At 42.7% G+C, this 26,717-nt stretch overlaps 1 protein-coding gene across 4 annotated transcripts; it reads left to right on the forward strand.

The window, feature by feature from the left end:
* The first annotated feature begins 16 nt into the window (after positions 1 to 16).
* Positions 17 to 25,478, forward strand: CHD1L (chromodomain helicase DNA binding protein 1 like). 4 transcript variants are annotated; one of them, XR_008463914.1, is made up of 24 exons: positions 18 to 187; positions 1,335 to 1,447; positions 2,137 to 2,243; positions 3,493 to 3,607; positions 5,154 to 5,185; positions 7,212 to 7,293; positions 8,148 to 8,310; positions 8,654 to 8,809; positions 10,010 to 10,102; positions 10,556 to 10,652; positions 12,072 to 12,145; positions 13,247 to 13,357; positions 14,951 to 15,065; positions 15,505 to 15,658; positions 16,757 to 16,922; positions 18,274 to 18,419; positions 18,788 to 18,951; positions 19,571 to 19,779; positions 20,821 to 20,919; positions 21,326 to 21,396; positions 21,658 to 21,772; positions 22,017 to 22,125; positions 22,816 to 23,167; positions 24,016 to 25,478. XR_008463914.1 is itself a non-coding variant. In XM_054186556.1 (23 exons), exons 1-23 carry the CDS (start codon positions 91 to 93, stop codon positions 22,684 to 22,686), a joined length of 2,694 nt encoding a protein of 897 aa, XP_054042531.1. In that variant the 5' UTR covers positions 17 to 90; the 3' UTR covers positions 22,687 to 22,858. The 4 variants fall into 4 exon arrangements, 3 of the variants coding, with proteins under 3 accessions (XP_054042531.1, XP_054042727.1, XP_054042611.1); XM_054186556.1 differs by lacking the exon at positions 24,016 to 25,478 and having other exon boundaries at positions 17 to 187; positions 22,017 to 22,138; positions 22,594 to 22,858; XM_054186636.1 differs by having other exon boundaries at positions 22,816 to 25,478.
* Positions 25,479 to 26,717: the final 1,239 nt, after the last annotated feature.

The raw sequence follows: 26,717 nt of genomic DNA on the forward strand, positions 1-26,717 counted from the left end.
GAGGGCGCCTGCGCCCCGCCCGGAGCTGAGGGAGTGAACGGCGGGAGCGGCGCGGTGCCCGGCGAGACCGGGCCTCCCGCGTCGCCCGCCATGTCCCGCTTCTACCAGGCGCTTGGCCGCGCCGCCGGCGCCCGGACGGGGGGTCCGGGCCTGGAGGAGGAGGACGTTTACCGGTGGGGTCTGACAGGTTAGCGGGACGCCGCCGGCAGCCGGGCAGGCACCGGGGGCTGCCCCCCCCGGGAGAAGGGGTGGTGAGGGAGCGGTGGAGGCCCGGGAGGTTTCTCTGCGGGGGTGGGGGGGGGCTGGTGCTTGGTCGTCGGGGCTCTGTGTTAACAGCCCCCGGGCCTGAAATAAATAAAAAAGTGTAAATACAGGGGACTTGTTAACAGTATGCAGCACTTGAGTCCAGGTACAAGGAAATGATCTTGAGAACTCCGGCTTTACTTGTTTTGTGTTTGTTTTGATATCTTTGCTCTGTAATAGTGGCTTCTGAAGGGGGCCTACATGAGAGCCGGACAGGGACTTTTTTAAAGGGTATGTAGTGATAGGATGAGGGGTAATGGCTTCAAACTGGAAAATGGTAGATCTAGATTGGATATCAGGAAGAAATTTTTCACTATGAGGGTGGTGAGGCACTAGAACAGGTTGCCCAGAGAAGCTGTGGATGCCCCATCCCTGGAAGTGTTCAAGGCCAGGCTGGATGGGGCTTTGAGCAACCTGGTCTAGTGGGAGGGGTCCCTGCCCATGGCAGGGGGTTGGAACTAGGTGATCTTTAAGGTCCCTTCCAACCTGAACCATTCTATGATGCTACCATAATAAGGATAGCAATGGTGGTAGTAGCTACAGTGACCTACGCTTGAAGTCAGCCCTAGATTAAGGGTAGGAAAGCTGGAAAACATCTTGGTGAGAAATTATTATTATACAACAGTAGAGTGTGCAGATTTCCGGTAGCATAAAGGGTGTCCCTGGATGTTGTACTTAAGTATTTTTAAAAGGGGCTGGAGCTAAAAATTAAGCTGTCTTTTAGGAATGCAAAGTAGTGGCTTCATTACCAGATTATGTTCATTGTGCGGGCCTTTATAGTGACTTGGGGCATTTCTGTGTGTACAAGTTCCTGAATATGGTTTAATTTAATTGATTTGCAGTAACACTGGTGTCTCTGCTCTCCAGCAAGGTAAACCAGCTTCTGCTGAAAACTAGTGCACTTTTCTTGCAAGGCAGTTGTTTGGGAAGGCCTGGTTGTGCAGAACCTGTTTTTGGTGGCTTCAAGGTGTAACTGTGTATGGAGTGTATTGGATGACTATGTAAATGTAACAAATTGTTTTTGTTCTCAGGCATTAAGCTTCGTCCCTATCAATTAGAAGGTGTAAACTGGCTGGTGCAATGCTACGAAGTCCAGCATGGCTGTATCCTGGGCGATGAGATGGGTCTTGGGAAGACTTGTCAGGTGTGTTATAGTGATTGGTCAGTTAATCAGGCCCATTCTAAAGTGCATACTCATTGTTTCTTTCACTCCTCCATCACTTAAAACCTCTGTTAGGTCCTGAATGACACTCCAAAAAAGTTTCAGGGTTTTGTAAAAAGGTGAGTGGTCATTTTTACATGACATCTGAATATCTAACTAATTCATAGTGCACGGAGCTGAAGGGACGGTACACAGCCAGCAGGGAAAGGAGTATGTCATTTTGATGCATCTGCAGCAAGATGATTTTTGGGTTTGTCCACACATGGATTAAAATTTACAGGTGTAAATTTTTCAGTGCTGCTTTTTTGTAAGTTTTTAAATGGGTTTCAGTTTTGTTGTAAAGACGAACATTTGTGCTGTGGTTCAGGTGGTGGTATTCAATGCGTCTTAAATAACAAGCTGGTAGTTTTAGAAAGTGTTGTATGGTAGGTATTCTTTTTTGTGACTGTGGAGAAAGGCCTTTGGAAAGGGGCTGCAGATTTCGAGGTCACGTTTTGGGATCCAAGCTTTTTTGTCATTGATGGTGGATCTCACTTGACATTTTCTTGTGCTAGAGAACCTAGGGGAACCAGCTAAAAAGCTCAAGAGGGAGACAGTTTATGTGGGTTCAGGCTATTGCATTTAACTCTTTTCTTATTATAAAACCCCCCAATATTTTCCTTGCCTTCTAGACTATTTCTCTACTTCTTTATTTGACAAAAAAAATAACAAACAAAGGGAGATTTCTGATACTTTGTCCTTTGTCCGTTCTGAGCAACTGGAAGGAAGAACTGGAGAGGTAAGTTTAACAGTTGTCTGGCTCATCATATTCTTGCACAACAGGTTACAAAGATTCTCGTCAAATCGGCTCAGTACAACAGTTTTCTTCCTTTCAAAAGGAAGAAAAGTAAAAAAGGGAGCTGCCAAAACAACAAATCCATGCAAACACCACTTGCAGTTAATGTGTAGTCTTTAGAATGCTGTGGTATACATGATTTCATCCAACTTATAGTCTTGTCTGACTTTCAGCCCAAATGCCCCCACTAGCTCCTTGCTTTTTATTGATTTGTAACCCTCCATGATCAGCCTCTCTTAGGCAAAATCTGCTGAAGACACCCAGGATTCTGTATAATGAAAGGTAAGACCCAAGTTGAATAGTATCTTTCATGGCATGCTCACATATGCATGCAAAACACATTACATCTGTGCATGCAACCCGTCTTCACTGGCATGCAAAGTCTGTGCTGATGGCACATTTGCCATGCCCTGAAATCATACATTTTTGAGCTGGAGCCCAAAGATTCCTTTTAGGAGGAACGGCGGAAAGCTAAAGATTAGAACAGAACTCTGTCTATGTGACTATCAGGCAATGCTGTCTCTGAGGATCTGAAGTCATCCAGGTTACATTCTGAAGTGAGCTGGCCTGATTTGGATAGACTTGCAGTGGGAATAGTTGGGGTAGAATGCATCCCTTCATTGATAAGCAGTGAACAGGAGGACCATTAGCCAAATATCAGTGGTGGGATTAAATGAGGAAAAAATTTATGGCCCCAGCTCTTCCTCCATGGAACTGGTTTTATCTGCTTCTTGGCTAAGAGGATAGATTTTTGAGGCCCTGACTTAGATCTGTTTGCTGCAGACATTCCCTTTATTTTAGCATGATTTAGGCCAATTCTTTGGCCCCAACTGGGCAAACTCTATTCATTCACTACCTTCTCATGAGCTTTCTCAGTTCAGAATAACAGATGGGCCATGAGACTGGTTTTCAATCATCTGCGTTGAACTGTGAGACCTAGGAGAAGGCAGTTTATTTGTGACTTGTCCAGACCAGAACCAGCAGCTGAGGTGCCAACCTGAGATGCATACTAGTCAGGAAGGGGTTAGGTTCAAAAGCTGAGATCCAGCCACATCTCACAAGAGGGTAGGGTGTTTGGATAGGAGGTTCTCATTATCTGTGCAGTAGCTATGTTTGATAATGGGGTTGAGGGTCTTAAACATGAAAGACTTAGCTTGACTCACTGTTTTTGCTGTCTTTCTCTTGACGATAGGTTTGCTCCAGGTCTTTCCTTTGTGACATACATAGGCAGCAAGGAGGAACGACCCAAACTGCAGCAGAACCTGAAAGAGCAATCTCACCTCCATGTGCTCTTGACAACATATGAGGTATGTCACTTGAAAGGAGGGATAAAGTTTTTCCTTGCCTTTTCCATTCCCCTGTACCACCCATCTCATGCCTTGTCCTCGGTACTCATCTCTGACCTTCCTCAGTGATTTTCTACTGTGTAACCCATTCTACAAACTGAACTAAGTTGCTGCGGTTTTTGTGCCCCTAAGATAATCTACTTTAACGCCAGCATTACTGCATAGCTGCATCACACCTTGAGCAAAGAAAACAGACCCATGTCCATCCTTAACTAATGCTAAATGGTATCTGCATTGACTTTGTATGGTGTCTTACAGACCTGTAATATTTAATAGAAGCATACATATCTGTGATGTTTATTAAGATTCTATTAATTGGGCAATGCAAGAACGCTTAGAAAGAGTTCGCCTTTTTCGTGCCCCTTTCAGCATGCCCTCCTCGGACAAAACTCTCATTCCTGGACTGCAAAATGGTTACGTTCCTGTTACAATTGATAGGACTTTGGGCTGAATCTGATCATAGCTCTCCTGAGAAGGTCCTGTCCTGTTGTAAATGGAACTAACCAGAATAGGGTTGTTTCCTTGATCACTGCTTTGGACTTAGCATGATCTTGTGCTTAGTTATCTGGAGTGGGAAAAAGCCCTTATTTTTCTCTTATGAGCCAGTCCCACTCAGGTGTTACTTCTTATCAGCACTTTGATTTTATTTTAACAATCTTTTAACAAACACATCAACTTGAAATTAGATGAAAACCACTTCTTACAGCTCCCTTTTTTTTTTTTTCCCCCCTCCCCTTTTCCGTTTCCCTTCCGATCTCCCTTTCCCTTTGCCCTTCTGTTTTTCCACTCTTCAAGTATTTTACGGTCTCTTCCCACTGGGAGTTGTGTGACCTGTGCTCACCATTCAGGTACACTGAATATTTTTCCATGTCACACAAACGGGAGTGGGGAGTAGTGATAACCCTTGTCCTGAATGTGATAAATAGAGGTGCTCATACTGAAGCAAGTCCAAGAAAGCAATCAACTGTATCAAGATATGCACTTAGCTGGGATTTTTCTTGGCTCTGTTGCTTTTGACGATAGAATTCTGTGCTTTTTAAGGATTTATCTTGAGCTACCTGATTTCTCTTCCTCTGAATTTGAAGTTGGGCAAGCAAAGTCTACACTTTAGGATGCTATCAGGTCATTGTAATAGCTTAGATTAATCCACTGAAGCATATATTTGGTTAGACTGAAAGAGACTGTGATGCTGAAGGGGCATGCTGTTTCTTACTGAGTGAGAAAGATATGAAAAACTTTACAGAGCTGAAGAGCATTTATGGTGTGTGTAAATTTCCATTAATTCTCTGAGGTTCTGCTGCTGGTGTTTTGCCAGATGAGTTAAAATGTAGGATCACAACAGCTTGTGGTTACAATAGCTGTCGTGTTACGTTCCTCAGGTAATAAGTGGCTTCATTCCATTCTCCTCCATTCCACCATAGTTTGCAAGTAGACAAAAAGATGTTCTGTTTCTTAACTGGTGTGTTAACTTAAGTCATAAATCACAGTTCATTTCTTTTCATTGCAGATTTGTCTGAAAGATGCAGCATTTCTAAAATCGTGAGTCTGGTTTTAATTTTTTTCAAATCTAATTCTGCACATCTGACAGTGATTTCTTAAGTGTATGTTAGTATGTGCATGAGATCCTGTGCTTATTTCACAAGAGCCAAGGATGTTCTTTGCTTGTGATTAGAGCTTTGTCTGTACCAGCTTTCAGTGAAGAATCTTTAACGTCAGCTAAGATGTAAGTGAACTTACCCCAAGGACAGTTTTCAAGCCAGTTAACTCAAAATAATAGGATACGTAGTGGCTTATAGCACTACACTAAATATCAGTCCAGAAGACTGATACTTGGAACAGAGGAGGTCTTCAAAATCTTCAGATTATAAAGGTATTAGGTGCAAAATTTGCTGAAATTCACCTGCATTATACTATGGTAATCACGTGCTAATACCATATCTTGAAGTTTATTGCCTCTTGCACCAGTCAGAACTGTGGAGGGCTTCTGGAGCTTTACGCTTTCTAGCATGACTGATTATACGACTGAAATTCAGCCTGTAGAAAGTATTGTCATGGTCATGCAGGATTTTACAGAAGCCTACAGTTGAAATGGGAAGGAGTTTTCATATTTTTTAGTAATAGCACCAATGCCTTGCAGTAGTGATAAGCGCTGTGATGAATGCTGGGGTCAGCCAGATATCACGAGGGTAGGAGCAGAAACCTAGTGTCCCTCACTGACACAATTTTGGATCTCCCAGAACTAGTCAGGCCCTGCTACGGGCACGCTGTTGTCTTTCAGCAAAGCACCTGTCCTTGGCCGCTGCTGGAAATAGCAAGTTGTGCTGGATTAATGCATGATGGTAGAAGCCAGGCCTAATGAAAGGTAGCCACAGCTATACTGTTCTTACAGTTCCATATCATGTACTGCACTGCTGCGTATGATTCTGCTTATTTTGCAGTTTAGCTTTGGTATATAGTACCCAGAAAGAGAAAGTAACTGGCCCTAGTATCACAGAAATGTCATCTCCAGTGCAGTTTCCTACTTCTAAGGCTAGCACGTAATATCAAAGCCATGTCACTCAAATTTGGGGTTTTTTTGCCCTCTGGTCTTCCTTCTGAAAAAAGTGGTTGCTAATCATTTGCACCTTGTCCTGTGTAGAAGCAGATGCATAAGAGATCAGACTCAGCTCTGCACGTGCGTTTCTGCAATGCTTCGCACTGCAGTGTCCCCTCTGTAATTTGGTTGCTGAGCCTGTAGAATAAGAATAATGACATTTGACTGTCCTGGCAATGGAGAACCACTCTTTAATAGTGAAGAGGGGAATCAAGGCAAACAGAAAGGCTGTGGGGAGAATGTAGATCGCTTGTATGTAGCCCTTGTATTCCACTGGGAAGAGGAGCATGTGGCTAAGAAAAGTTGCTTTCCTTTCCCTGCCTACCCATCAGGCAGACTTGACTGCATGGAAATCGCTCTCTGATGTAGAAGTTGAAACCCTAGTGATAAGCAGGAACAAGCACTAAGGTTTGAAAAGATCTGGAGTTTGTATGAAGCCTAGCGGATCTACTAGATCAACAGTGATTCTGCAGCCTACTTGAGGAAACACTCTATATAGCTGTATGAACCTAGAATAAGTTGAAGCTCCTGTCTTGGGTGATTTGCAAAAGACTTGTAATCACTCTGTCATCGCTACCTCCTGAGAGCTGTTGAGTTTTTGCACGGGTGCTATGGCCTAGTTTCATATGTCTTTTTCCAAATTGTAGATCTCCTTGAATGTTTGACTAACTTGTGCTTATGTCATTTTCACCATTTTGAGGGTGAAGCAACAAATTCAAGTGAATTTGTTCACTTGAACAAAGTTTTGATTGCAGAGAAACTCATCCAGGCTATAGTTAAGAAGCTGCATTGGCTCTTGAAAACCAGTACCTGTGAATTCCTCCCACCCGACCTGTGATGTTTGCTTGTTGTTCATGTGGTGGGACTATCTCAAGTTCAGCCAAGCAGAGCCACCACTTGTTTCAGTCTTTTTGTACTTACAAGAATGAATTGTCAGCCACTAACTGAAGATGCTGTTTTGTGTTTGTTCAGCTTTAACTGGGCTGCCTTGGTTGTAGATGAAGCTCACAGACTGAAAAATCAAAGTTCTCTGCTTTACAAGACGCTTTCTGAGGTAAAATAACTCATCTACCTTACAGTGTCTAAAGACTTTTTCCTCTTCAGTATAGCATAGAGATTCTCTGTTTGTTCCTCCAAGTATTTATTAAGCTCTGGGCCACAAGCAGTTTCCATCAGAGCTGGTTGAACAGATTCCCATATTTAGTGGCAGATTCCCATATTTGGGGGACAGGAGTTATCAGGACTCATTGAAAGGGCTTTAAACTAGGTCTGAAGGGGGACGGGGATGTAACCAGAGTTACTAAAGTGGTGCCTGGGAGCAGTATGCCAGTGCTGGTGGGTAAAAGCTCTAGCAAGGTCTTGCAGCCTGTTGTCACAATGGAGGTGGGAGATGATGACCCATGTGCTAGCAAAGACATGAGGAGTAATGATAGGTTGGCAACTGCAGAAAAGTCTGAGCGCGGTCAGGTGGGAATAAAGGCTTGTCCCCCCAGTAAAGTGGAAGGCAATTAGCCCAGCTGAAGTGCACGTTTCATTTCACTGTCCTATTCCAACAGCATGTTCTGGTCACCTCTCATTACCTAACACCGAGTATGCAATATTGAACCGTAGAGTGCCTGGAGCTGACAATTTTAATGGTGTCAGTTTTGCACTTTGTTCTTATTTTGCTTACACTAGCTTCCCTGCATTGGTGCCATTCTAGTCAGTTTGGTGGAGCTGTTTGACTGTCACACCATACCTTATGTTGGATGATTTTGGCAGACATTTGCAGCATTTTGCGGGCAGTTCTGTGTCACCTGTCATCTTTAAGTTAAGCTTGAGAGTGGTGTGGGTGGAGTTGTACTTTAAGTAACTTTTCATTCCAGATATTTTCTCCTAATAATTTTGTTTTGTTGCTGGTTCTTTCAGTTTTCAGTAGGCTTCAGCCTGCTACTCACAGGCACTCCAATCCAGAACAGCCTCCAGGAACTGTACGCCCTACTCAGCCTTGTAGAACCTGACATCTTTCCTAGGGAACAAGCAAAAGAGTTTGTTGACTATTACCAAGCGATTGAAAAGGAGAGTGAGCCAGGTCAGTAATAAGCAATATTGTACTTCAGTCAGAACCAGCTGTTGTTATCTTGAATAGGAAACGGGCATGTTGTGTCCTCTTTATTTGCTTTCTTTTAATGCTGACTAGCTTTAAAACAAGGCCACTAAAAGTAGTGATTACTTACCTTAATGTAGCTCTTAAGTATTTCAGGTATGCAGCTATATTTTGGTTTCTCTGTTTGTAAAATCATGCTTGAATCATTTCACTAATAGATGTAAGGTTCCTTATACATTTATTTTGAAAATATAGTTATGAAGGTACTGTACACACTCCTTAAATTTAATGCAGTAATCTCCTCCCTTTTTCCCCTGCCTCTGCATAGCCAAAGAATTGCACAATCTTCTGCAGCCATTTTTGCTTCGAAGAGTGAAATCTGAGGTGGCTGCAGAGCTGCCAAAGAAGGTGGAAGTGGTTCTGTACCATGGAATGTCAGCTTTGCAAAGGAAGTACTACAAGGCCATTTTGATGAAAGATCTAGGTAACTGAGGGTTTTGAATCCTACCAGTTAATTTTAAAAACAAAATTAATTCCTTTTGTAAATCCATGCTCTGTTGTAGTGAAGCGGAAGATACTTTGGCCTGCAGAATATTCATAGAATAAACATGTCAAATTCAGTGCTTTCGGCTGCTTGATTTGTGGTTTTAGCTTGTGATAAAATAAGAGACACATGGATCTAGAGCTGAGCTGTTGCAGAGCTAGGGAGGATCAGTTTCAGGATTCTGCTTTGGGCTAGCCTGTAATTAAAAATACTTCTCACGAGGTAAGCCTGCTCCTATCCCGTGTTTTTGTGTTCAGACAAAAGGGTGGTACAGGAAATTTTGGATATGTGGATATCTACAAATTTTCCAGTAGTAGCACAGATGCCATAAAGCATGGATGTAGATGAGTTTCTTAGGAAACCACAGGGCCATATAAACAATGCAGCCACAGACTTGTTACCATAGTAGCTCGCTTCTTGTCGCTTCACGGGTGAACTAACTGTAACAAAGCATCCTGAGGTATGAGAAAGTGTTTGCTTCTCTCTGAATTTCTCCTTCTCCATCTATACACACCACATCATATGGCTTGCCAGTCCTTATGTGTTGCAGGGAAAGTAAAACTGGGGGGATGGAGACCCTTTATTCTTCGAGCTAGCATGCTAGCACTTTTCATGAACATCACCAGGCAATCTGAACCTTCTTCTTCTGGAGTCAGCATATGTGCATGTGTTTTCTTTTTCTCCTCAGAAAAATGCAACCCTTCTTAACTTCCTGGTTGCCCAGGAGATCTTGATGGTGCTGTGTTACTTTTTTTGTTGGAAAATTCAAATGAACTGCACCAAATTTCTTTCACTATTTTCGATCATTTCTAGATCTATAATTCACTCTTATAAAAATGACAGTGACCCTTTCCAGGGAGTCCAGAAAGTTCCAGGGCTTTTGACAAGGCAGAGTAGTTTTCTTCAGGATCTATTTCTAAAGGCTTGTCCAAAAAATGTAAGGGAAATTTTGTTTCGTTCATGAAAACAGATGTATTAGTCTTGAGATGGAAATTCAAATGCAAGTGTGATATGCAGAGAGAAATACTCCAGTGCTGAAGTACTGCAGAACAGTGCTCAGTACCCAGACATTCCCAGTCGTGAGCACTGATGGAGCGTGGGCTTTCCTGCTCAGTTCCTTTTCTGTGCTCTTTGTTCCAGATGCATTTGAAAGTGAAACAGGAAGGAAGGTTACACTTCAGAATGTCTTAATTCAGCTTCGGAAGTGTGTTGCCCACCCGTACCTTTTCAATGGTAAGAAAGCACTGTTCCCTCTCTTGAAATAGAAAAAAGTAAGTTTCTTGATTTGCATGGTGTTTTTCTATTATTGCTTGACAGTGTAATGCTTAGAAGAAGCAAGTAATAAAAAATGTTGTACTTGAATCAGTAGCAGCTGTGAGTTTGTGACCAGTTTCAACACATGACAGTTCATCAATAATGAGGAATAAATTAGAGGACTCTGTGAAGTCTGAGTTTCTTACTGCAGCTCTGCACTTGTATGTCTTCTCTTACCTAAACAATGAAATTACAATACTTTGTGAGCTACTGAGAGTGTTCTTTAGAGACAGAGAAGGACCATCGCTTCTCAAGCAAGCATTGTGGGGGTCTGCTTGGCAATAGCTGGCAGTGCAGACAATGCTGAGGTTGACCACTGAGTTGTTACTTGCATAGGATTAGGTCTGCTTCTGAAATTCCTTTCTGTTCCAGGTGTTGAGCCAGAACCCTTTGAGATTGGAGACCACATTGTTGAAGCCAGTGGCAAGCTGTGTTTGTTGGATAAGCTCCTTTCATTCTTGTATGCTGGGTATGTCCTGTTGGGGTGGGGAAGATAAGAGTGGGGTTGACATAGGGAGAAGAGGTAAACTGGGAAGGCAAACTACCTTATTTAGCCAGAGATTGAGCAGATACTCACCACAACGCAAGCACTGGCCTGTTTATTGCATTTACTGACTACCTGAAAGAAGTCATTTCAATATAAGGAGCTGCATTAGAGGTGGTAGATTTTTGTAGCTTCCCTTTAAACGTTTCTTAAAATGCTTTACTAACTCTCTCACATGTTCTTATATTTGCTGTATTTGGGAACCTGGGAGAATAACCATCTGACATGGTATTCAGCGTATCTGGTTTGACTGTGGATTTCCTGAGAATTGCTTCCAATGCATCAGTTGAGTTCCTTTGTGCTACCGTGCCTGTGTTAGCCCAGGAGGCAGAATGCATAGCAAACATGAAAAAGAAATTTGACTGGACCAAAACCCAAGAGTAAACTGAAACTTCAGCTTTGGGAATGGCATTCATAACTCCTTGTGTTGAGCTTTGGTGGCTTCAGACCCCAGGACCTTGGGTATCTCCCTCCAGCTCTCAAATGGGAGGCAAATCAAACTGCAGTTTGTATTCTTGTGCAGTCTGTGAAGCTATGCCTCCTGCATGACACAAATTCTACCTTCTCTCTTAATTGGGCTGCGATTTCCTTTTGAGTACTTCCAAAGGATAGAGCTTCAGCAGACCTTGGGAAATTCTGATGTGGTTGTGGAGGACGTCTTCGTCCTTCTGCTGCATAGCACCTCGTAAGTGGGTGCCTCTCCCTTGAATGTCTTTGCCACAGGACTAGCCCGCTGCAAATTCTGGACTTGAAAATGCCTGTGTTCTTCTCTACAGTGAAGTCTGATTTAAACAGGCACTCAGGTCTGTGGCTGGGAGGGAAGAGAGTTGATTTCTCACTTATACACCATTGTAGGGAAAGTCTGGTCTTTGAGGGTCATCTGCTGGAGAAGGAAATGCTCTATTGTCACAGAGATGCTGATATTACGTTTTTGCAGCATTTAAGATGCGTTGTAGTGTGTGTTTTGAGAGCAGTCTGGTGTGGCAGGTCATGCGGTGAGGAAGACCTCATGATGCTAGGTTGAAGCTGAGTATTCTTTTAGACAGGCTTCTTTGGATCCTCGCCAGGCTGCATCCAGCCAGAAGCAGAGCTGTGTCAGAGCCTTGTTACGTCTCTGTGACTCCAGACTCTAGATATGACAACTGATGATGGCAGATGAGGCTAACTGATTGCATCTGGATGTGGGGCTGAAAATGTGAGGGAATGAGCCATGACTTAGTGTACAGAAATGATGTGGCCTTGCTATGTGGCAGTGACTGGTTAAGCTATTGTAACCCCTCTACCACTCTGGGAAATGCTGTCACAGTTTGTTGAGGCTCATGGTGTCTCACGTTGTTCTTCCAGTGGCCACCGTGTCTTGCTCTTTTCTCAGATGACTCAACTGCTTGATATCCTGCAAGACTACATGGACTATAGAGGTACGTTCCGCACTCTTTGGCAGCAGAGGGCTTATCCTAATGATCTCTACCCTATATTGTTCCTCTGATTTTGGTTGATCTGCTTGGGCTGGAGAAGGGACTGTGATGGGTATTTGTTGCTTCTTAGTAGATAGAAACCATATTATTGGAGTGACACTGTGAGTTGGAGGGTCTTGAGTTTGCTGTGCTGCCACCTGACTGAAATGAGCTGGCTCTTTAATGTTGTTGTTCTCTTCAAAGCAGTTTCAGCTTTGCTTCCCTGATAAAAAGGAGCTAATAGATGGGAGGGTAGCAGTGTTTCATATATATCTGTGTTCAGTTATGTACCCAAGTCCTGAAGTAATTGCACAGAAGGTAGTAGGCTTGCTCTAGATTGAGTTTGTCCAGCACAAAATGCAATTTGGGCCACATTCATACCAGGAAATTAATTTTTGATTAAAACAGTTGTTGGCAGTGGGGCCCCAACATGTCAGTGAGGGCAGGTTGAATCAGACCATTTTTGGCAAGGTTACCAAAGTGTTCTTGGGACATATTCTTTTGTTTCAATCCATGTGGCTCCATGCCTACTTAGGATTTCCCATGAAAGAGGCTTTTGTTTGGTGTTTATGGTTTTGGACAACTAATAATTCAGGATAAAGCCAAATGTAGGGCCATATCCCATACTGCTTGCTCGCAGGAAAGCACATATTCAATGCCGTGGGAGTTTGCATAAGGAGGGTCCAATGGTTGTTGGCCTGTTTTGTGGGGCCAACAGCCAGCACAGCATAGTCTGAAATGGGACTGTGTGCTAACGTTCTTTTACTTTGGCTCTGAATTTTCCTGTTGTGTTTCCAAGCAGTAAATTAAATGCTGAATCTCTGCTTCAGACTCAGCTAAATTACCCTTTGCCGACAGTCAATCTGGAAGTCAGGGTTGCTACTTCACTTTATATGAGGTTTAACTAGGAAAGAATGGACGAGTTGAAGGCAATAAAATGAGAATCAAGGCAGGAAGATTTGGCATAAAAAAATTTCAGGACAGCAGTGAGACAATAGAGAATGAGGTAAGAGGGTGAGTGCACAGACAGAATTTCAGAAACATATGTGTTGCTTGTTTGAAAAGGCTACAGCTACGAGCGGCTGGATGGTTCTGTTAGGGGTGAAGAGAGACACCTTGCCGTTAAGAACTTTGGTCAACAGCCCATCTTCATCTTCCTGCTGAGCACCAGAGCAGGTAAGTAAGGAAAGGAGAGACAAACAACCCATCTTGCCTCTCTACTCTTCTTTTGCTCTCTCTGGCAAGATTTCAAGGAGTTATGGGAGTTATGAATCTTGCAGACCCTATTCACGTGGCGGATTTTTGAGGGAGACAAGTCATCCTGAACTTGGGTCTCTCAGCTAGGACATCTGGTTTCTGTACTTTCCTTTTGGCAGCTGATGCCAAGACACTTTTCATTTTGCAGCCACTTGAGTTACTTTTTTTATTACAGGTCCCATAATGCCTGTCCCTGTGCCAGGTTGAGCTTAAGGAATCTCATTAGCATCTTATTTCTGCAAGCACCAGACTTTAGGCGGGAACAGACTTCCTTTAAGTAAGCTGGTGGAATTACTTCTCGAGTTCACTGAACATGGACATGCTCTCTAGCTGGCAGACAGACTCAAATGACAGCCTTTTACCGTCCTGAGACTGCAAAGAACACCATGGGACCGCCATCTGTGCTTTTTCCCCCTCTTAGCTCCTCAGGCAGATCTGTGTCTTCTACGTAGTTTCAAACCTCGCTGTCTTTCTATTCAAGCAAGCGCAGAGGCAGGCTTGTCACCAGAGGAGGGATTCGCACTGCTTGATCTCAAGCATCAAACTTGAACTAAATTTTCCTTTGGGTTTCTGGTCAGACTTTTCCTGGGTAAGCCTGGCTCCAATGATACTGCAGTGCGTTGAGGGGAGCGTGTGGAGAGACTGAAGAGAAGCGCCTAATGTGAGATGGTAGGAATAAGTGAGTCTCTCCCCACAGTGCCTGAACTCTCCCTGCCCATGTCAGCCAGACTTATTACTGCACATTGCTATGTCTGGCCAAAGCATCTTGTATTTAGCTGGGAACAGGCGTGCTAACACTATTTCCATCACTGTTATGGACAGTTTTTCAGGTACATGACTGTCTCCACTTGCAGGGATGTTCTGATTACTGTGAAGAGGTGCTTGACATGAGCTGGGAGAAATGTAAAGCATACTCTTTAACTACAGTATGTAGACACGATAGTGTGGGTATTAAAAAAAAAATATAATTAACTGTATTTTTTTTCTTTTCATTCCATGACAGCCCAAACTCTAACCACTCAAACTCTAACTCAAAAACTTTGTCATACAAATACCTAGGCTCTGCTTATTGTGTACTTGGGGCTGGTGTTTTCCTCTGTTTCAGCATTGTATTTACCTGTTGCTTCTGTGCTGCAGCCAAGTCGTGACTTGGGCAGTTCATTGTAGCCTCAGTGAAGCCAGTCCTTGTTGGGTTAATCTGCCTGCCAGTGGAATAATATGTCTGCATTCATCAGCCTTGACAGCTATCCCCTTTGCATTGGTTCACTTGCACCCCATCTTTTTTGACTGCATTGCACAGTACAGCTTGGTTTTGGGCTGCTGCAGAAAGCTGGAAGCTGGCAATGGAAGGCTTAGCCATCTTTTTAGATCCGTATGAAATTTAGTGTTGAGAGATGGATTGAATTAGATACAGTTGATCAGATCTGACAGAACCTCGCATAGCATAAATTCTCCAGCTTCTCCTTTATTTTCTGCTGGTGACATATTTTGTGACCTCTTCTTTGTTTGTAGGTGGAGTTGGCATGAACCTGACAGCAGCAGATACAGTCATTTTTACCGATAGTGATTTTAACCCGCAAAATGATTTGCAAGCAATAGCAAGAGCTCACCGGATTGGGCAGAACAAGTGAGAAATGTTTCTATTTCTGGTTTGGTTGCAGACTCTTGGTGTCTCAGTATTGCTTCCCCTATTCATAGGCAACAAGAGTTAAAGTACAGTAGATTGAAGAGCAAAGAAGGAGAGCAGAGAGGATTTTATGTCTTTGTTTTTCTGTTGCAGCCTCATGCAGTCTTATCCTTGTCATGTGTCTAGGGTGGGAGCTTTGTTGATTTAGAGGAGGAGAGGGAATCCGGAGGTTTGCCTGCACTTTTGCAGGGAACATTTCTCTTGTGTCAAGAAGCAATTGTATCAGCATTACATTTCTGCTGATTATTGTTGTTCATTTTGTTCTTGCCGCATTTTCCCTACCAAAGCAGCGGGTGAAGAGGTAGTGCTCCGTGCAAGGAAACAGCTTTAGTGCACCTCAGAAAAAGCAAATAATGAGAATTTTCTTAAACTTTTCAAGGCCTGTAAAAATTATACGCTTGATTGGGCGAGATACAATTGAAGAAATAATCTACCGAAGAGCTGCTTCTAAGCTCCGTCTGACAAATGCCATTGTAGAAGGGGGTCACTTTGCTCTGGGAGCACCCAAGCCTCAGGGAGCAGCAGAGCTACAGGTAAAATAGAGCTATGTGCTCAATTTGACTCCAGTAATGTCTTTAGAAATGTCCCAGAGTGTTTCTGTATTTATGTCAGATATGAACTTAGCCAAACACATGTTTTGCAGGAGATGTGCATTGACATGACAGCTTTTGCATGTTTTAGGAACCAAAATAATATCCCAGGTCCAGACAAGATCTAACATTGGAAGATAGTTTTTACAATTTTGAAGCACGTCCATTGTTGAAAAAGGGTGTGTTTCCTTGGAGAAGAGGGGAAGGCAGAACCTCTCCTAATTTTAGTTGTTTATTTTTAATTATAATAGGTATAAAGTGGAAACTGACTCATTGTTTCTAGAACTTATCTGTCTTTGGTGCTTTTCCCTCACAAGCAGAGGTGATGATAAGTACTTTGTCAGCTTTTGGTTTCTAGTCTGAAACTTGGTCAACCTTCTCTTGACCTCTTGGCAACTGTAGTGTCTCAGGAGTCAGGGCATGATTTATAATTCTGATCTGAAAGCTGAGGTTTGTGCTGAAAACTTGGGTTGAAAACCTCAAGCAAAGTGACATTTAGGGGAGTATGCCCTCTGTGTGCAGCTAAACCTGGGAGAGGTCTGAAATTAGGGTATCCATTCCCCCACTGCCTCCCCTTCCTGCCCTGCCAGCGTGTATCTCAGCAATTTTAGTTTTCATGGAAGAAGTGGAACTGAGCCCATAAGAAGTTCCATGCTGATATTTTTCTCCCCATGGATTTTTGTGGTATTCAAGCTTTTGTTTTAAAGGAGTTGGGGGCAAAACCAACCCCGGTCTTTCTAGCTACGAAGAAAGCTGCTTGAATGCAGTCAATACAATGCTGTTTTGTCATTTAGCCCTGGAGAAAAATGGCTGTTAAAGTCTGGATGAGTAATGATTGAGGGAGATACGTTGTAGGGGCCTGTCCCATCAGGTGTTGGGAGAACTAAGCATGTTAAAACATAAGTATTTTGACAGGTAACAGTAAGGCTTAGATTTCTCCGCTCATACATACTTTGTATTTAAGCCTGAGAAGCTCGAGACACTGGGATTGGCATGGAATTGGAAATATTAATACTGAACTTCCCCTTCTCTTTGTTAAAGCTGAGTGAAATCCTGAAATTTGGCTTGGATAAATTGCTGTCCTCTGAGGGGAGTACTATACAGGATGTGGAGCTAGAAAACATCCTTGGAGAGACAAAAGGAGGGAAGTGGGTAATGGATGTTGTGCTGCCACGCGAAGAAGAGAGTGAAGAGGAGGATACAGAGAGTAAGTTAAGAATCTAAATTCCTATGAAATGCATGACACTTGGGTGCTTTTAGAGAAGTCTTCCCAGGCAGGGGTGGCATTTTTTAGGCAACAAGAAGTGGACTTGTTATTGAGTGACTTGGATTTTGTTTGTGGTCTATCCACAAACTTTATTTCTGAGCCTTTATTGGCATTTTTCTTCTTTTTGTGTCCTTATTTGCCTATTTGTAAGATAATAGTAACAATACTTGCCCAGTTTGGTGGCTGGTGTCTGAATTCCTTTGTGTGCTTCAAATATTTAGAGACCTCAGATGAAATTCATGAGAAAAGGGGAAATATTCAAATTGCAGATGCTGTTTTTCCCACAGAGCACCATTAAGATAGATCTACAATTTTAGAGATATAATGGTAACTTAAAGAAAGGCTATATAGCAGGTGTTTTGTATGTATCTCCAAACAAAAGATTATTGTCCATGAAAATCACAAGTTAAAATGACCTTAAAAAGTTGCAGAACGTGAGATAAGAAATGTGGAGTCGTGGAGTCAAAGTAACTAGAACAAACCTACTCTGTCTTCAGTACTCTACGAAACCAGGACGCAATCCAAATGTCACACAATTGTGGTTAGTTTTTCATAGCCCCATACTGTATGAGAATAAATTCTAAGGATACTTTCCCTCTTCTAGTGTGGTGGTGGGCAAGACTGAATTTCTGTTTGAGTACACAGCACTTAAATACAGATCTCTGACTGAAGCAGAAATATGGCCCTGCAGGTTAGGTATTATCCGTCCTGAAGCAGTTGCCGGTAACAAGTAATTATTTGCTGAGAGATAGCAAAGAGTGGTATTTTCTATTGGTAACCTAAAGAGCAGCAGTGGTACCACACTATGTAATAGTTACTGGGAAGATACCTCACCTGATGAGCAGTAACTCTGGGCTGCCAGAGTTCTGTGCTTTCATCTTGTTTGGGAGCTCAGAAGCAAAAGTTTGCTGTCCCTTTACAAGAGTTGCCTGCAACTACCTAGCAAAGCTAAATGGATATGCTGCTGGCAGAGGTGGAATGACCAAAGAGAATGACCAAAGGGATGGAGCCACAACTTAAAATAGTTCATTGACCAAAATAGGAAGAAAGGTTCTTTGCCAGTATTAGTAACTTAAATAAAAAGCTTTTGCCTAAGGAAGCAAATCTTGATTCTCTTGTTTCTACATGATGCTGACACTAGTTATACAAAAATAATGATGAGATTGAGTGTCTTTTTCTGCTGAGGGTAGAACAGTGTCACAGAGAAGCTAAATTTCTTCTGATCTCACTATACATTTTAGGTGTTAGTGGCTTTCAGTTCCTTTTTACACTTTTTAATTATTTTTTAAAGATCACATGTACGTGTATGAAGGCAAAGATTATTCAAAAGAACCCAGCAGAGAAGACAAAAAGGCATTTGATCAGCTTTTGGATCTTCAGAAAGCCTTGACTGAAGAGACCAGTAAGGAAGGGAGAGCTCTCCGGAACAAAGCAAACGTAAGACAGAAGACATGACAAGGCATATGATGCTCCTTCATTTGCTTGTGAAAATGAAACTGACAGTTTTCTCTTTTTACCTACAGCTTGCAGAAGGCATGTTAAAAGATTTGGATGTCAATGTAGTAAAGTTGGCTCTTGAATCTGGGGGACTGACAATTCAGCAATTCTGATAACGGAGCAGAGACATGATGTGCAGGGCACTCATGTAAACTTAGGTCACAAAACCACATGTTATGTGACAACTGGGATCTGATGATTAAGATCTGTGGACAAATAGACAAATTGGAAAGGAGTGTAGGTTAAGGTGGGCACTAGACATAGCTTTTTGATGAGTGGTTTGTTTCCATTATACTTTGTTTCTCCAGGCCCTCCTCACAGGCCTCCGGGAACAGTCAACTAGGAGGAAGCACTTGTTGAGCGCAGAGGAGCTGGAGGCTAGGAGGAAGAAGCGCCAAGAAGCTGCAGCAAAGAGAGCAAGACTCATGGAGGAAAAAAAGAAGGCAAAAGCAGAGGCAGAACACAAAAAAAAGTATGATTTGCATTGTATCTACTACTTGTAAGCTGGTGTCTGTTACACTATGCTCAGGAAATGTGTGTCTGATTGACAAAAAGAAGTTGTGCTCAAACTGTGTAATGTAGGGATGTGAAGGTGGAAAAATGGCTTGAGCCCCTAGCAAGGGTTCTTTACCCCTGAATAGGCTGTCTGACTTCACATCTAATTTAATTCATAGAGACTGGCCTGAGTAAGAACCCCATATCTGAATGTACAGTGAGCTTTTGGGAGTAGCTTTCTCAAATGTCACAGTGGCCCCTATGTATTGGTCTGACATCTGTGACTCTGGCATGTGTCTTAACTTTCTCCTCCTTGTTTCCTAGATGTTCTTCCTTTTTACCACTCTAAGTAGCTCCTTGCCTTTTGTCATATGCTCGCTTTTTCCATGCCTGCAATTGGCTTATCGCACCGGCATGTGGCTCTTAGTATCACAGATAACACCTGTGCTAAACTTTTTACCAGTCTAAAATAGGGAAGGGGAGCAGAGGGAATGCAGGTCCGGGTCTCCTGTGTTTCACTGCAATGGTTTAAAACCAGGTGTGTGCTCCCAGTCTTTGATTTTCATTGAACATCATCTTCTCTTGTTTTGTTTCAGGATGGCCTGGTGGGAGGCAAATCATTACACGTCTACCTGCCTTCCTTCAGAGGAAAGTGACTCTGAGGAAGAGTTTGAGGAGGATGAGTCTGGTCTGAATGTGGATTTAGATTACAGAGATGCAGATCTGAACTGTATCAAGTACGTCATGGGAGATGTCACCAACCCCAAAGCAGAAGAGGAGGATGCCATCATTGTCCACTGCCTAGGTGGGCCTTATGACAACAGGAATGTTGTTGGGTGAGGTGGACAAGGGGGCTGAATTGTCCCTACTAGCTAATGGTTTCTAATTCCCATCCAGGCTGAAATAATTTGGATTTGAGTCTGACTTAATCTTGAGTGATGCAGAGGCAATACAACCTCTACTCCGCTATCTATAACCCACACAAGTACTAGCAAGGTGTATAGGAGTCTTTTCATGCCTTTTCTGGATTTATGGGTGAACCTCTTGAAAGGTGCCTGTATGGCTTGAAATTTTATGTCTGTGGCCAAGGGAGGACAGGTCCTGAGAGCAGGGCCTCTTGCTCATCCCATGGAAGCTGTAGAGATTGAAAATAATCTCCCGTATACAGTCAGCAGAGAGAGACACACGCTTCCAGAGGCTGAGGTCAGAGATTCTCTATCTCGGTGCTTATCTCTCAACATTGACAGTACAGAGGCTCTAGGCTAGTCTCCTGATTTAAAGACCTCTGTGAATTTAAGGAAATTCACATTACAGAGTTCCTCCTGAATCAGTATTGGAGCTGCTCTTTGACCAGGGCTATAGCAGAACATGATAATCTACTTTAGCTTATATTGAACTCAGTACAAAACTTCATTTTAAAGTGGAAATGCCAAGTAAAAGTGAAAGCCCACAAATAAAAAAGATCCAGTTGTGGGAAGCCCAAGGCACCAATCTGGGGACATACTAGGTGCGTGCTCTGTGTACCTATATACATATATGTGAGGATACTGACAGGTTTATTTGCTCAATGCCATGGTTAGTGCTTGTTTGAGCATTCTCAGTCGGCAGTAAGAAGGAATTCTTCCTGCAGAGTTTTTCAGGGAACTGTGACAAGTCTGTTTTTCTCAAGGACTGAGGTTTATCCTCTAGGATGGTCCTTTGAGTACTGGTTGACTTCAGTTCATCTGTGGTTCCCATATCTTTTTGATAATCATTCATTGCATTTGTACGGAGTGGGTCCCTTCCAAGCAGGGGTGGTCTTTGACCTCACTTTCTAAAAGGAGTCTAACTTGTCACTTCATTCTAGATGACTCTGGCCGCTGGGGAAGAGGTGGTTTATTTACAGCTCTGGAGGCTCGTTCTGATCAGCCAAAGAAAATATATGAGATGGCAGGAAAGATGAAAGGTAAGAGACTAAAACATGACCTTAGGCCAAGACACTTGAAAGAGCTTAAATCCCACTGATATTGCAGGAGTGAGGTGCCTGGATACCTTGGTACTCATGTTTTTTCCTCTTTCTCTAGATACGTGCCTCCCTAGCCCTGACAGTAGTAATGTAGTGGGTGCTTTGACTTGATCTGTTTGGAGCGTGAGAACTCTGCACAGGGGTTGGTCATTCTGATCTCGGGGGTGGGTAACATCTGTCTTGCTTCTCTGGGCAAGGGGACTGACTCTGCTGAAACCATCATGAGGAGATAAAGAAAGGCAATGAGAATAATACAGAATGTAAGTGAAATCGTACATTGACTCACTGTTGACTCTTCAGGACTGATTTTTTTGTTGTTGTTGTTGTGTTCTTGTTTTCTGGACAGACCTGGAGTTAGGAGGAACCCTCTTGTTCCCCATTGATGATAAAAAATCCAGGAAAAAAGGACAAGACTTGGTGAGAATGAGAAGCTCCCTTTTGTGTTGCTCTGTCCACATGTTTTTGAAGTGTGTGAAATGAACATTATGTCTTTTTCACAATAGTAATGGCACTGAATACTGAATATGGCTAAGTTGCAGTTAAACATTAGTGAAAAGGAGATCTTTTTCTCATTTATTAAAGCTAATAGTTAGTAATGCAGTTTTCCAGCAGCTGTCACTGTGTCTCTTAGTGCTGTACCTAGGCTCCATTTCATGTTTTTGTGTGTTTTGTCCTTAGTTGGCCCTGATTGTAGCTCAGCACCGGGATCGGTCCAACAACTTGTCTGGCATTAAGTTGTCTGCTTTGGAAAAGGGCCTGAAGAAGATTTATTCAGCAGCCAAGAACAGGAATGGTGAGTGTTTGGGCAGAAGAACGGTGAATCTTTACATGTGTGATTGCATCTAAAGATGATGACCAATTTCCACCTCTCCTGTAGTGTTTTTTCTGAAGTAAGAGTGAGATCTCCATGGCAGATATGTTGTGTTCCAAAATACTTCCTCTGCTCTTGTTGGGTAGCTTCAAGTCCTTATCTAGATTGCTTTCTATATGTGTAGCTTGTCCTAAAGCGTATGCACTCTCTGTTCCCTCCTTCTCAGCAACAGTGCATCTTCCACGTATCGGGTATGCAACAAAAGGTTTCAATTGGTATGGTACTGAGCGGCTCATCCGAAAATATTTGGCAACACGGGGCATCCCCACTCTAATGTATCCTTTTGGAGTATGTCTTATTTTGTTCAGAATCTTAATATTGAAAAGATCCCTTAAATATCGTGGTGAATGCAAAGTAAGGCACGGATGCCACAGTCCAGCTAAAAACTTGGTTTCTCTGACTTTGCTGTCATCCAGGTACTCATTCCACAGTGAGTACTTACCATTTCAGGTGATAACGACAGATTAGTGTGATTCAGTATGCCTGTCAGAATCTGTTAGAACTAGGTGCTAGTCTTCTGTTGACAGCCATCAACTTACCTGTACATGCCAGACCTGTGGGTGAGATGACTGGAATTTCAGAGTAACGGAAATTACTCAGAAAGTAGCAAATGTGAGAATGTGAAAAAAACATTACAATGTTCCAGGCAAGTGATGACCGGCTTCCTTGGCTGAAATTGGTGGAGTTGGTGTATGTTAGGACAGGCTCTCAAAACAAAACAGCTCACTGCTTTCTCCTTCCAGGAAAGGAAACAGAGGTTTACAAGGAGGCCTTGTTTTGTCACTTCTCTAGGAAGACATGCATTTGCTATACTGCCACTGCCAGCAATTCTGTGAAATTGAAAACCTGAAACAAAGACAATAGTATTCACAGCATTCTGCCTTCTTCCTTGGTGAATCTCTTAGTGGACATGTTTTCTGGCGTTCCTTGACACTTGACAGCATTTCCTTGACACTTCTTATTAGATACTACTTCCCTAGGAATAAAGGCTCTTCTTCTGATTCACAACCATATTCATCTTCAATGACAGCCTCAAAGCCATGAAGATGCAGTAATTTCCTTGAGAAACGCGTGCAAAAAGCCAAGGATCTTTTCAACTTCACGCAGACAATCTGTACGCATCCACTTCAGAAACATGGCTTACACAACCATTATTCACTCCTGTATCTCTCTGCCTTTATTGGACGGAACGTTTACGTATTGTCAGTGGCTCTGGAGAGGAATGAGACTGCTTCAGAGTTCAAAGACTCTTTGGATAAGGATGTTGGCTCAATCCCAGATCTGTTTTAGAGATGGAAAATTAAACTTTCACCGACGGTCAGTTGTTATCCCTTATATTAAGTTATCGCTAGGGCTTGAAATAGAGTATTGTTTGGCCATATTTTTTCCTCCTCTTCAAATTTCAACCCTTGTCTCACTATACCTGTTTTCAATCAGCTTTTTAGTGGTTACCTGAGACTCCGGGTACATGCCCTCATAGACGTCTCAGTGGAAAGGAAGCTGTCTGCATTAACAACACCCCATGACAACTACATAATATAAACTGTTTATGTTGTTCCAGTTCCTCAGAAGTCTATTTGACTTCCATTTGTTCAAATACAAAATTTAGCCACATAATCACATGCTTACAATCCAGCAAAATCCTGACCAGTATTCTTTGCAAAGGTGTGCAAGGCTGAAAAAATTTGAGACTGGCTTTAATAAATGACACCTTTCCTTCTCCCACAATTGCTTTTTCATTACACAGTTCTTTGTTGCAGCTCTTGGGCAAAACCAGTTCCTTACTGCTGTACAAAAAGCAGTGTGAAGGGTTCCATGACCCTTTGATTCACTTTAAGGAAATCTTAATGCAGAGGTTTTGGTGTTGGTTTTACTGTCTTGCAACAGAACTTCCCTGGGGTTTTTTTTGCCTTGTTGGCACTGTTGGCTTTAGCATATTTTTTAGGGTTTTTTTAGTACAACTGGGCAATAGTAGCTCTCCTAAAAAGTGTTTTGACCAGAGAGACTGTGAGGTGCCAAACTTAATTCAATTTAAAGTTCAGCTTCGAGTAGGAAATCGCCCCACAAGCAGTGGAAAGTATAGCTTTAAATATCTAATTGCCAACATGCATCTCATTGGCTGCATTTACACTGGCTCTGTAGCACCATCTGGTTAATAATTTCAGGCCTGATTCCAACATGGCTCATCACCCCGACTGGTGTGCTCCACACTAGAAGCCTTCCTGAGTTGGATGCTCTTGTCATTCACTCTTAGCTCTACCAGAAAACCCCAAGTGATTCATTACCGCCTTTGACCCTACTGAAGCTTAGGTAAGCTAGTGCTGCGTAGCACCTCGGTGGGTAAGACCTTTCTTGCAGCTGCTCACAGGAACAGCCCCTATGTATTTGGCAAAGGGCTTGCAGGATCAGAGTCTGGCTGTGAAGACTTTGTGGGGTGAAAGGTGGTGAGTAGATGTACGTTATTACCTTGTTTTCCCCCAGTCATGCGAACTGGCACTCTTCCAGCAGGCCGGCTGGTGGCACTGTTAATCAGCTGCAGCAGCAGCACATGTTGCTCTTCAGCCTCCTTTCAGAGAGCAGGGCAGTGATCTCCAGCCTGGAAAAATGCTCCCTCTTTGCCAGAATTAAAACACCAATTATGCTTTTCTCTTTGCCAGCTTGACAGAACACGTAATTTCAGTCTGCAGACTGAAGGCTCTGTTCCTCCACCTATTCTTTTTCTGTATATTTATTACCCTTCTTTAAAAGGTTTAATTCCCCAGTGTTACAGTCTGTGCGGTCTTGTTCCTCAGCATCACGCACACGTATGGCCAAATCCCAGCCCACCTCCCGGTTCTCTGGCCACCATGCTGTTACACATGGACAGGATTTGTCTTGTGGCTGAGTCCCTCTGACTAGGTTGCAGTACTGCATCTACCACCACTATGGCCAGGTATTCCTGTTTGCAGCCTCGTGCTTTGCTTTGTTTCTACAAGAAGGTGGGGCTCTGCCTCTGTCCTGTGCCCACCACCCTGCTATAACTCTGACTAGAGTTATAAAGGAGAGGAGAGCATGACTACCTGCCTGTTAATGTCCCTTACCCTCTAAGATAAGGTCCACAGGGGGCTGCAAGGTTCCTGGCATGCAGAGAGGAGAGGTCATGGTACTTAATAGATTCTAGCCCTCTAACTTAGGGGCAAGTCAGACAAAAGATGTTCTCTTTTCCCCGCTAGTCCTCTTGGCCTGTACACATGGCATCCACCTTATTTTTTTCCCTTTTGAATTTACTTAGGAGATGCTTCTGGAGTGTTGGGTTTTGTTGTTTTGGTTTTTTGTTTGTGTGTTTTTTGTTTGTTTTTTTTTTTTTTTTACTTCTTAAAACAATGTTCTGTAGTATTTTTTAAATCTGCTGAACCTGAAGAAAAGTTCTACCTCTATCTACTTTGAAATGGAAGTGAGATTTCAGCTGAATCCTGAACTGGGTTTTGCAGAATCTCAGCCAAGAAAAGTTTTTCTAGTGTTTGCAACTCACGACCATTTCTCTTTATTTGGGCACAAATCATGTATTTTAGACAATTAATTCCATAAAGGGCTCGGTAGCTTTTATGCAAGTTGCTATGCAAAATAAATGTGTCATGCTATTTCTTCAGCTGTGCAGTACTACGCATTTTCCCTTTCTAAATAGCAACCACCCCAAAAGGGAAGGAAGGTGTTCTTTTGTAGTCATGTCCCTCTGGCCTCTCTCTTCCTCTAAACAAGATTTTCTGCATCGTAAGAGCTGAAATGTGGCTCCTTGTGCGTATCTGTCATTGCACACTTACTTAAACTTAGATGTATGGTGCTCGATTGAGGTCAGCGGCACAGAGCAAGATCACGCACAGTTCAGGTTGGCTATACAAGCGGTTTCATTGGATAGGACCTATGAAGTGGCATCTCTCAGTGAAAACTTTCCACCCCACGCTGGAGGCTTCAGCTGATGCCATTTAAGAGTGGGGATTAATTCAGAATGACATTTATACTTGTGCTGGCTCAGCTCATGTTTATGTTTCTTACTTGACATGGCACTGCTGATTCTCAAAGCATCGTGCAGACAAACTCTGTCTTTGGTGAGGAAGCTCTACAGCCAATAACTTAAAAATGATCTTTTTATCCTACTTGGGAAACGTAAAAAAATTGAGAAACCAATCAGATTTTATGGACACGTGTAGATTTGTGATTTTTGTCACTGAATTTTGTCACAGACTAAAATTATCTGGATGTGTTACTATGCATTGGGGAAGGTGGAGTCTAGATTTTGGGGAAAGAAAGAGGAAGACTGGTTTCCAAGGAGATGGAGAAAATCTACAGCAAATTCAAGCTCAGTATCATAACACAAATATTTAACGTATGTGTCTCCAAACAAGGCAGAATCTGGCCCATAACAATGATCAGTAGAAAACCATAAGGATAAGCAGATGGACTTATTTAAAAACAAGTTAATCTAATGACCTGGAGGGAAAACGAAAGCAAACCTTTGAGCAAAGAGATGACTTAAAAAAAAACTGTCACCACTTTACAATAGATGATGCTACAAGAGAGAGCATAGAGGTTTATTGAGCTTATTTGACTGGATAGCAGGCTGGTCATGCATTGTGATCGGCAAGTCAAAATGTAAGTCAGAATGATTCAAAACACTAAGGGATTTGTTATAAGGAGGGATAAGGTCCACATTCCGGAAAATGCCTCTTCTAGTAGATCCAGTCAATTGTTTTCCACACAAGTGTGACCAAAAATCCACCTCTCCCTGGTCTTCTGTCCAAGTCATGCTTTTCATAGTGAAAGATACAAGCCTGAAGAATGCAGTGTCAGGATTAGTGGAATTACAGATGGGTATTTCCTCTGGAAAGCA

Source organism: Rissa tridactyla, chromosome 1 (assembly GCF_028500815.1).
Source record: "Rissa tridactyla isolate bRisTri1 chromosome 1, bRisTri1.patW.cur.20221130, whole genome shotgun sequence".
In the NCBI taxonomy this organism is placed as follows: Eukaryota; Metazoa; Chordata; class Aves; order Charadriiformes; family Laridae; genus Rissa; species Rissa tridactyla.

Excerpts from the sequence above, each read along its gene's own strand:
- CHD1L (XM_054186556.1), top strand. The coding sequence starts at position 91 with ATGTCCCGCTTCTACCAGGCGCTTGGCCGCGCCGCCGGCGCCCGGACG. Across the intron at positions 8,311-8,653 it reads TGAAAAGGAGAGTGAGCCAG|CCAAAGAATTGCACAATCTT; the intron begins GTCAGTAATAAG and ends GCCTCTGCATAG. Across the intron at positions 13,358-14,950 it reads CCTGCTGAGCACCAGAGCAG|GTGGAGTTGGCATGAACCTG; the intron begins GTAAGTAAGGAA and ends CTTTGTTTGTAG.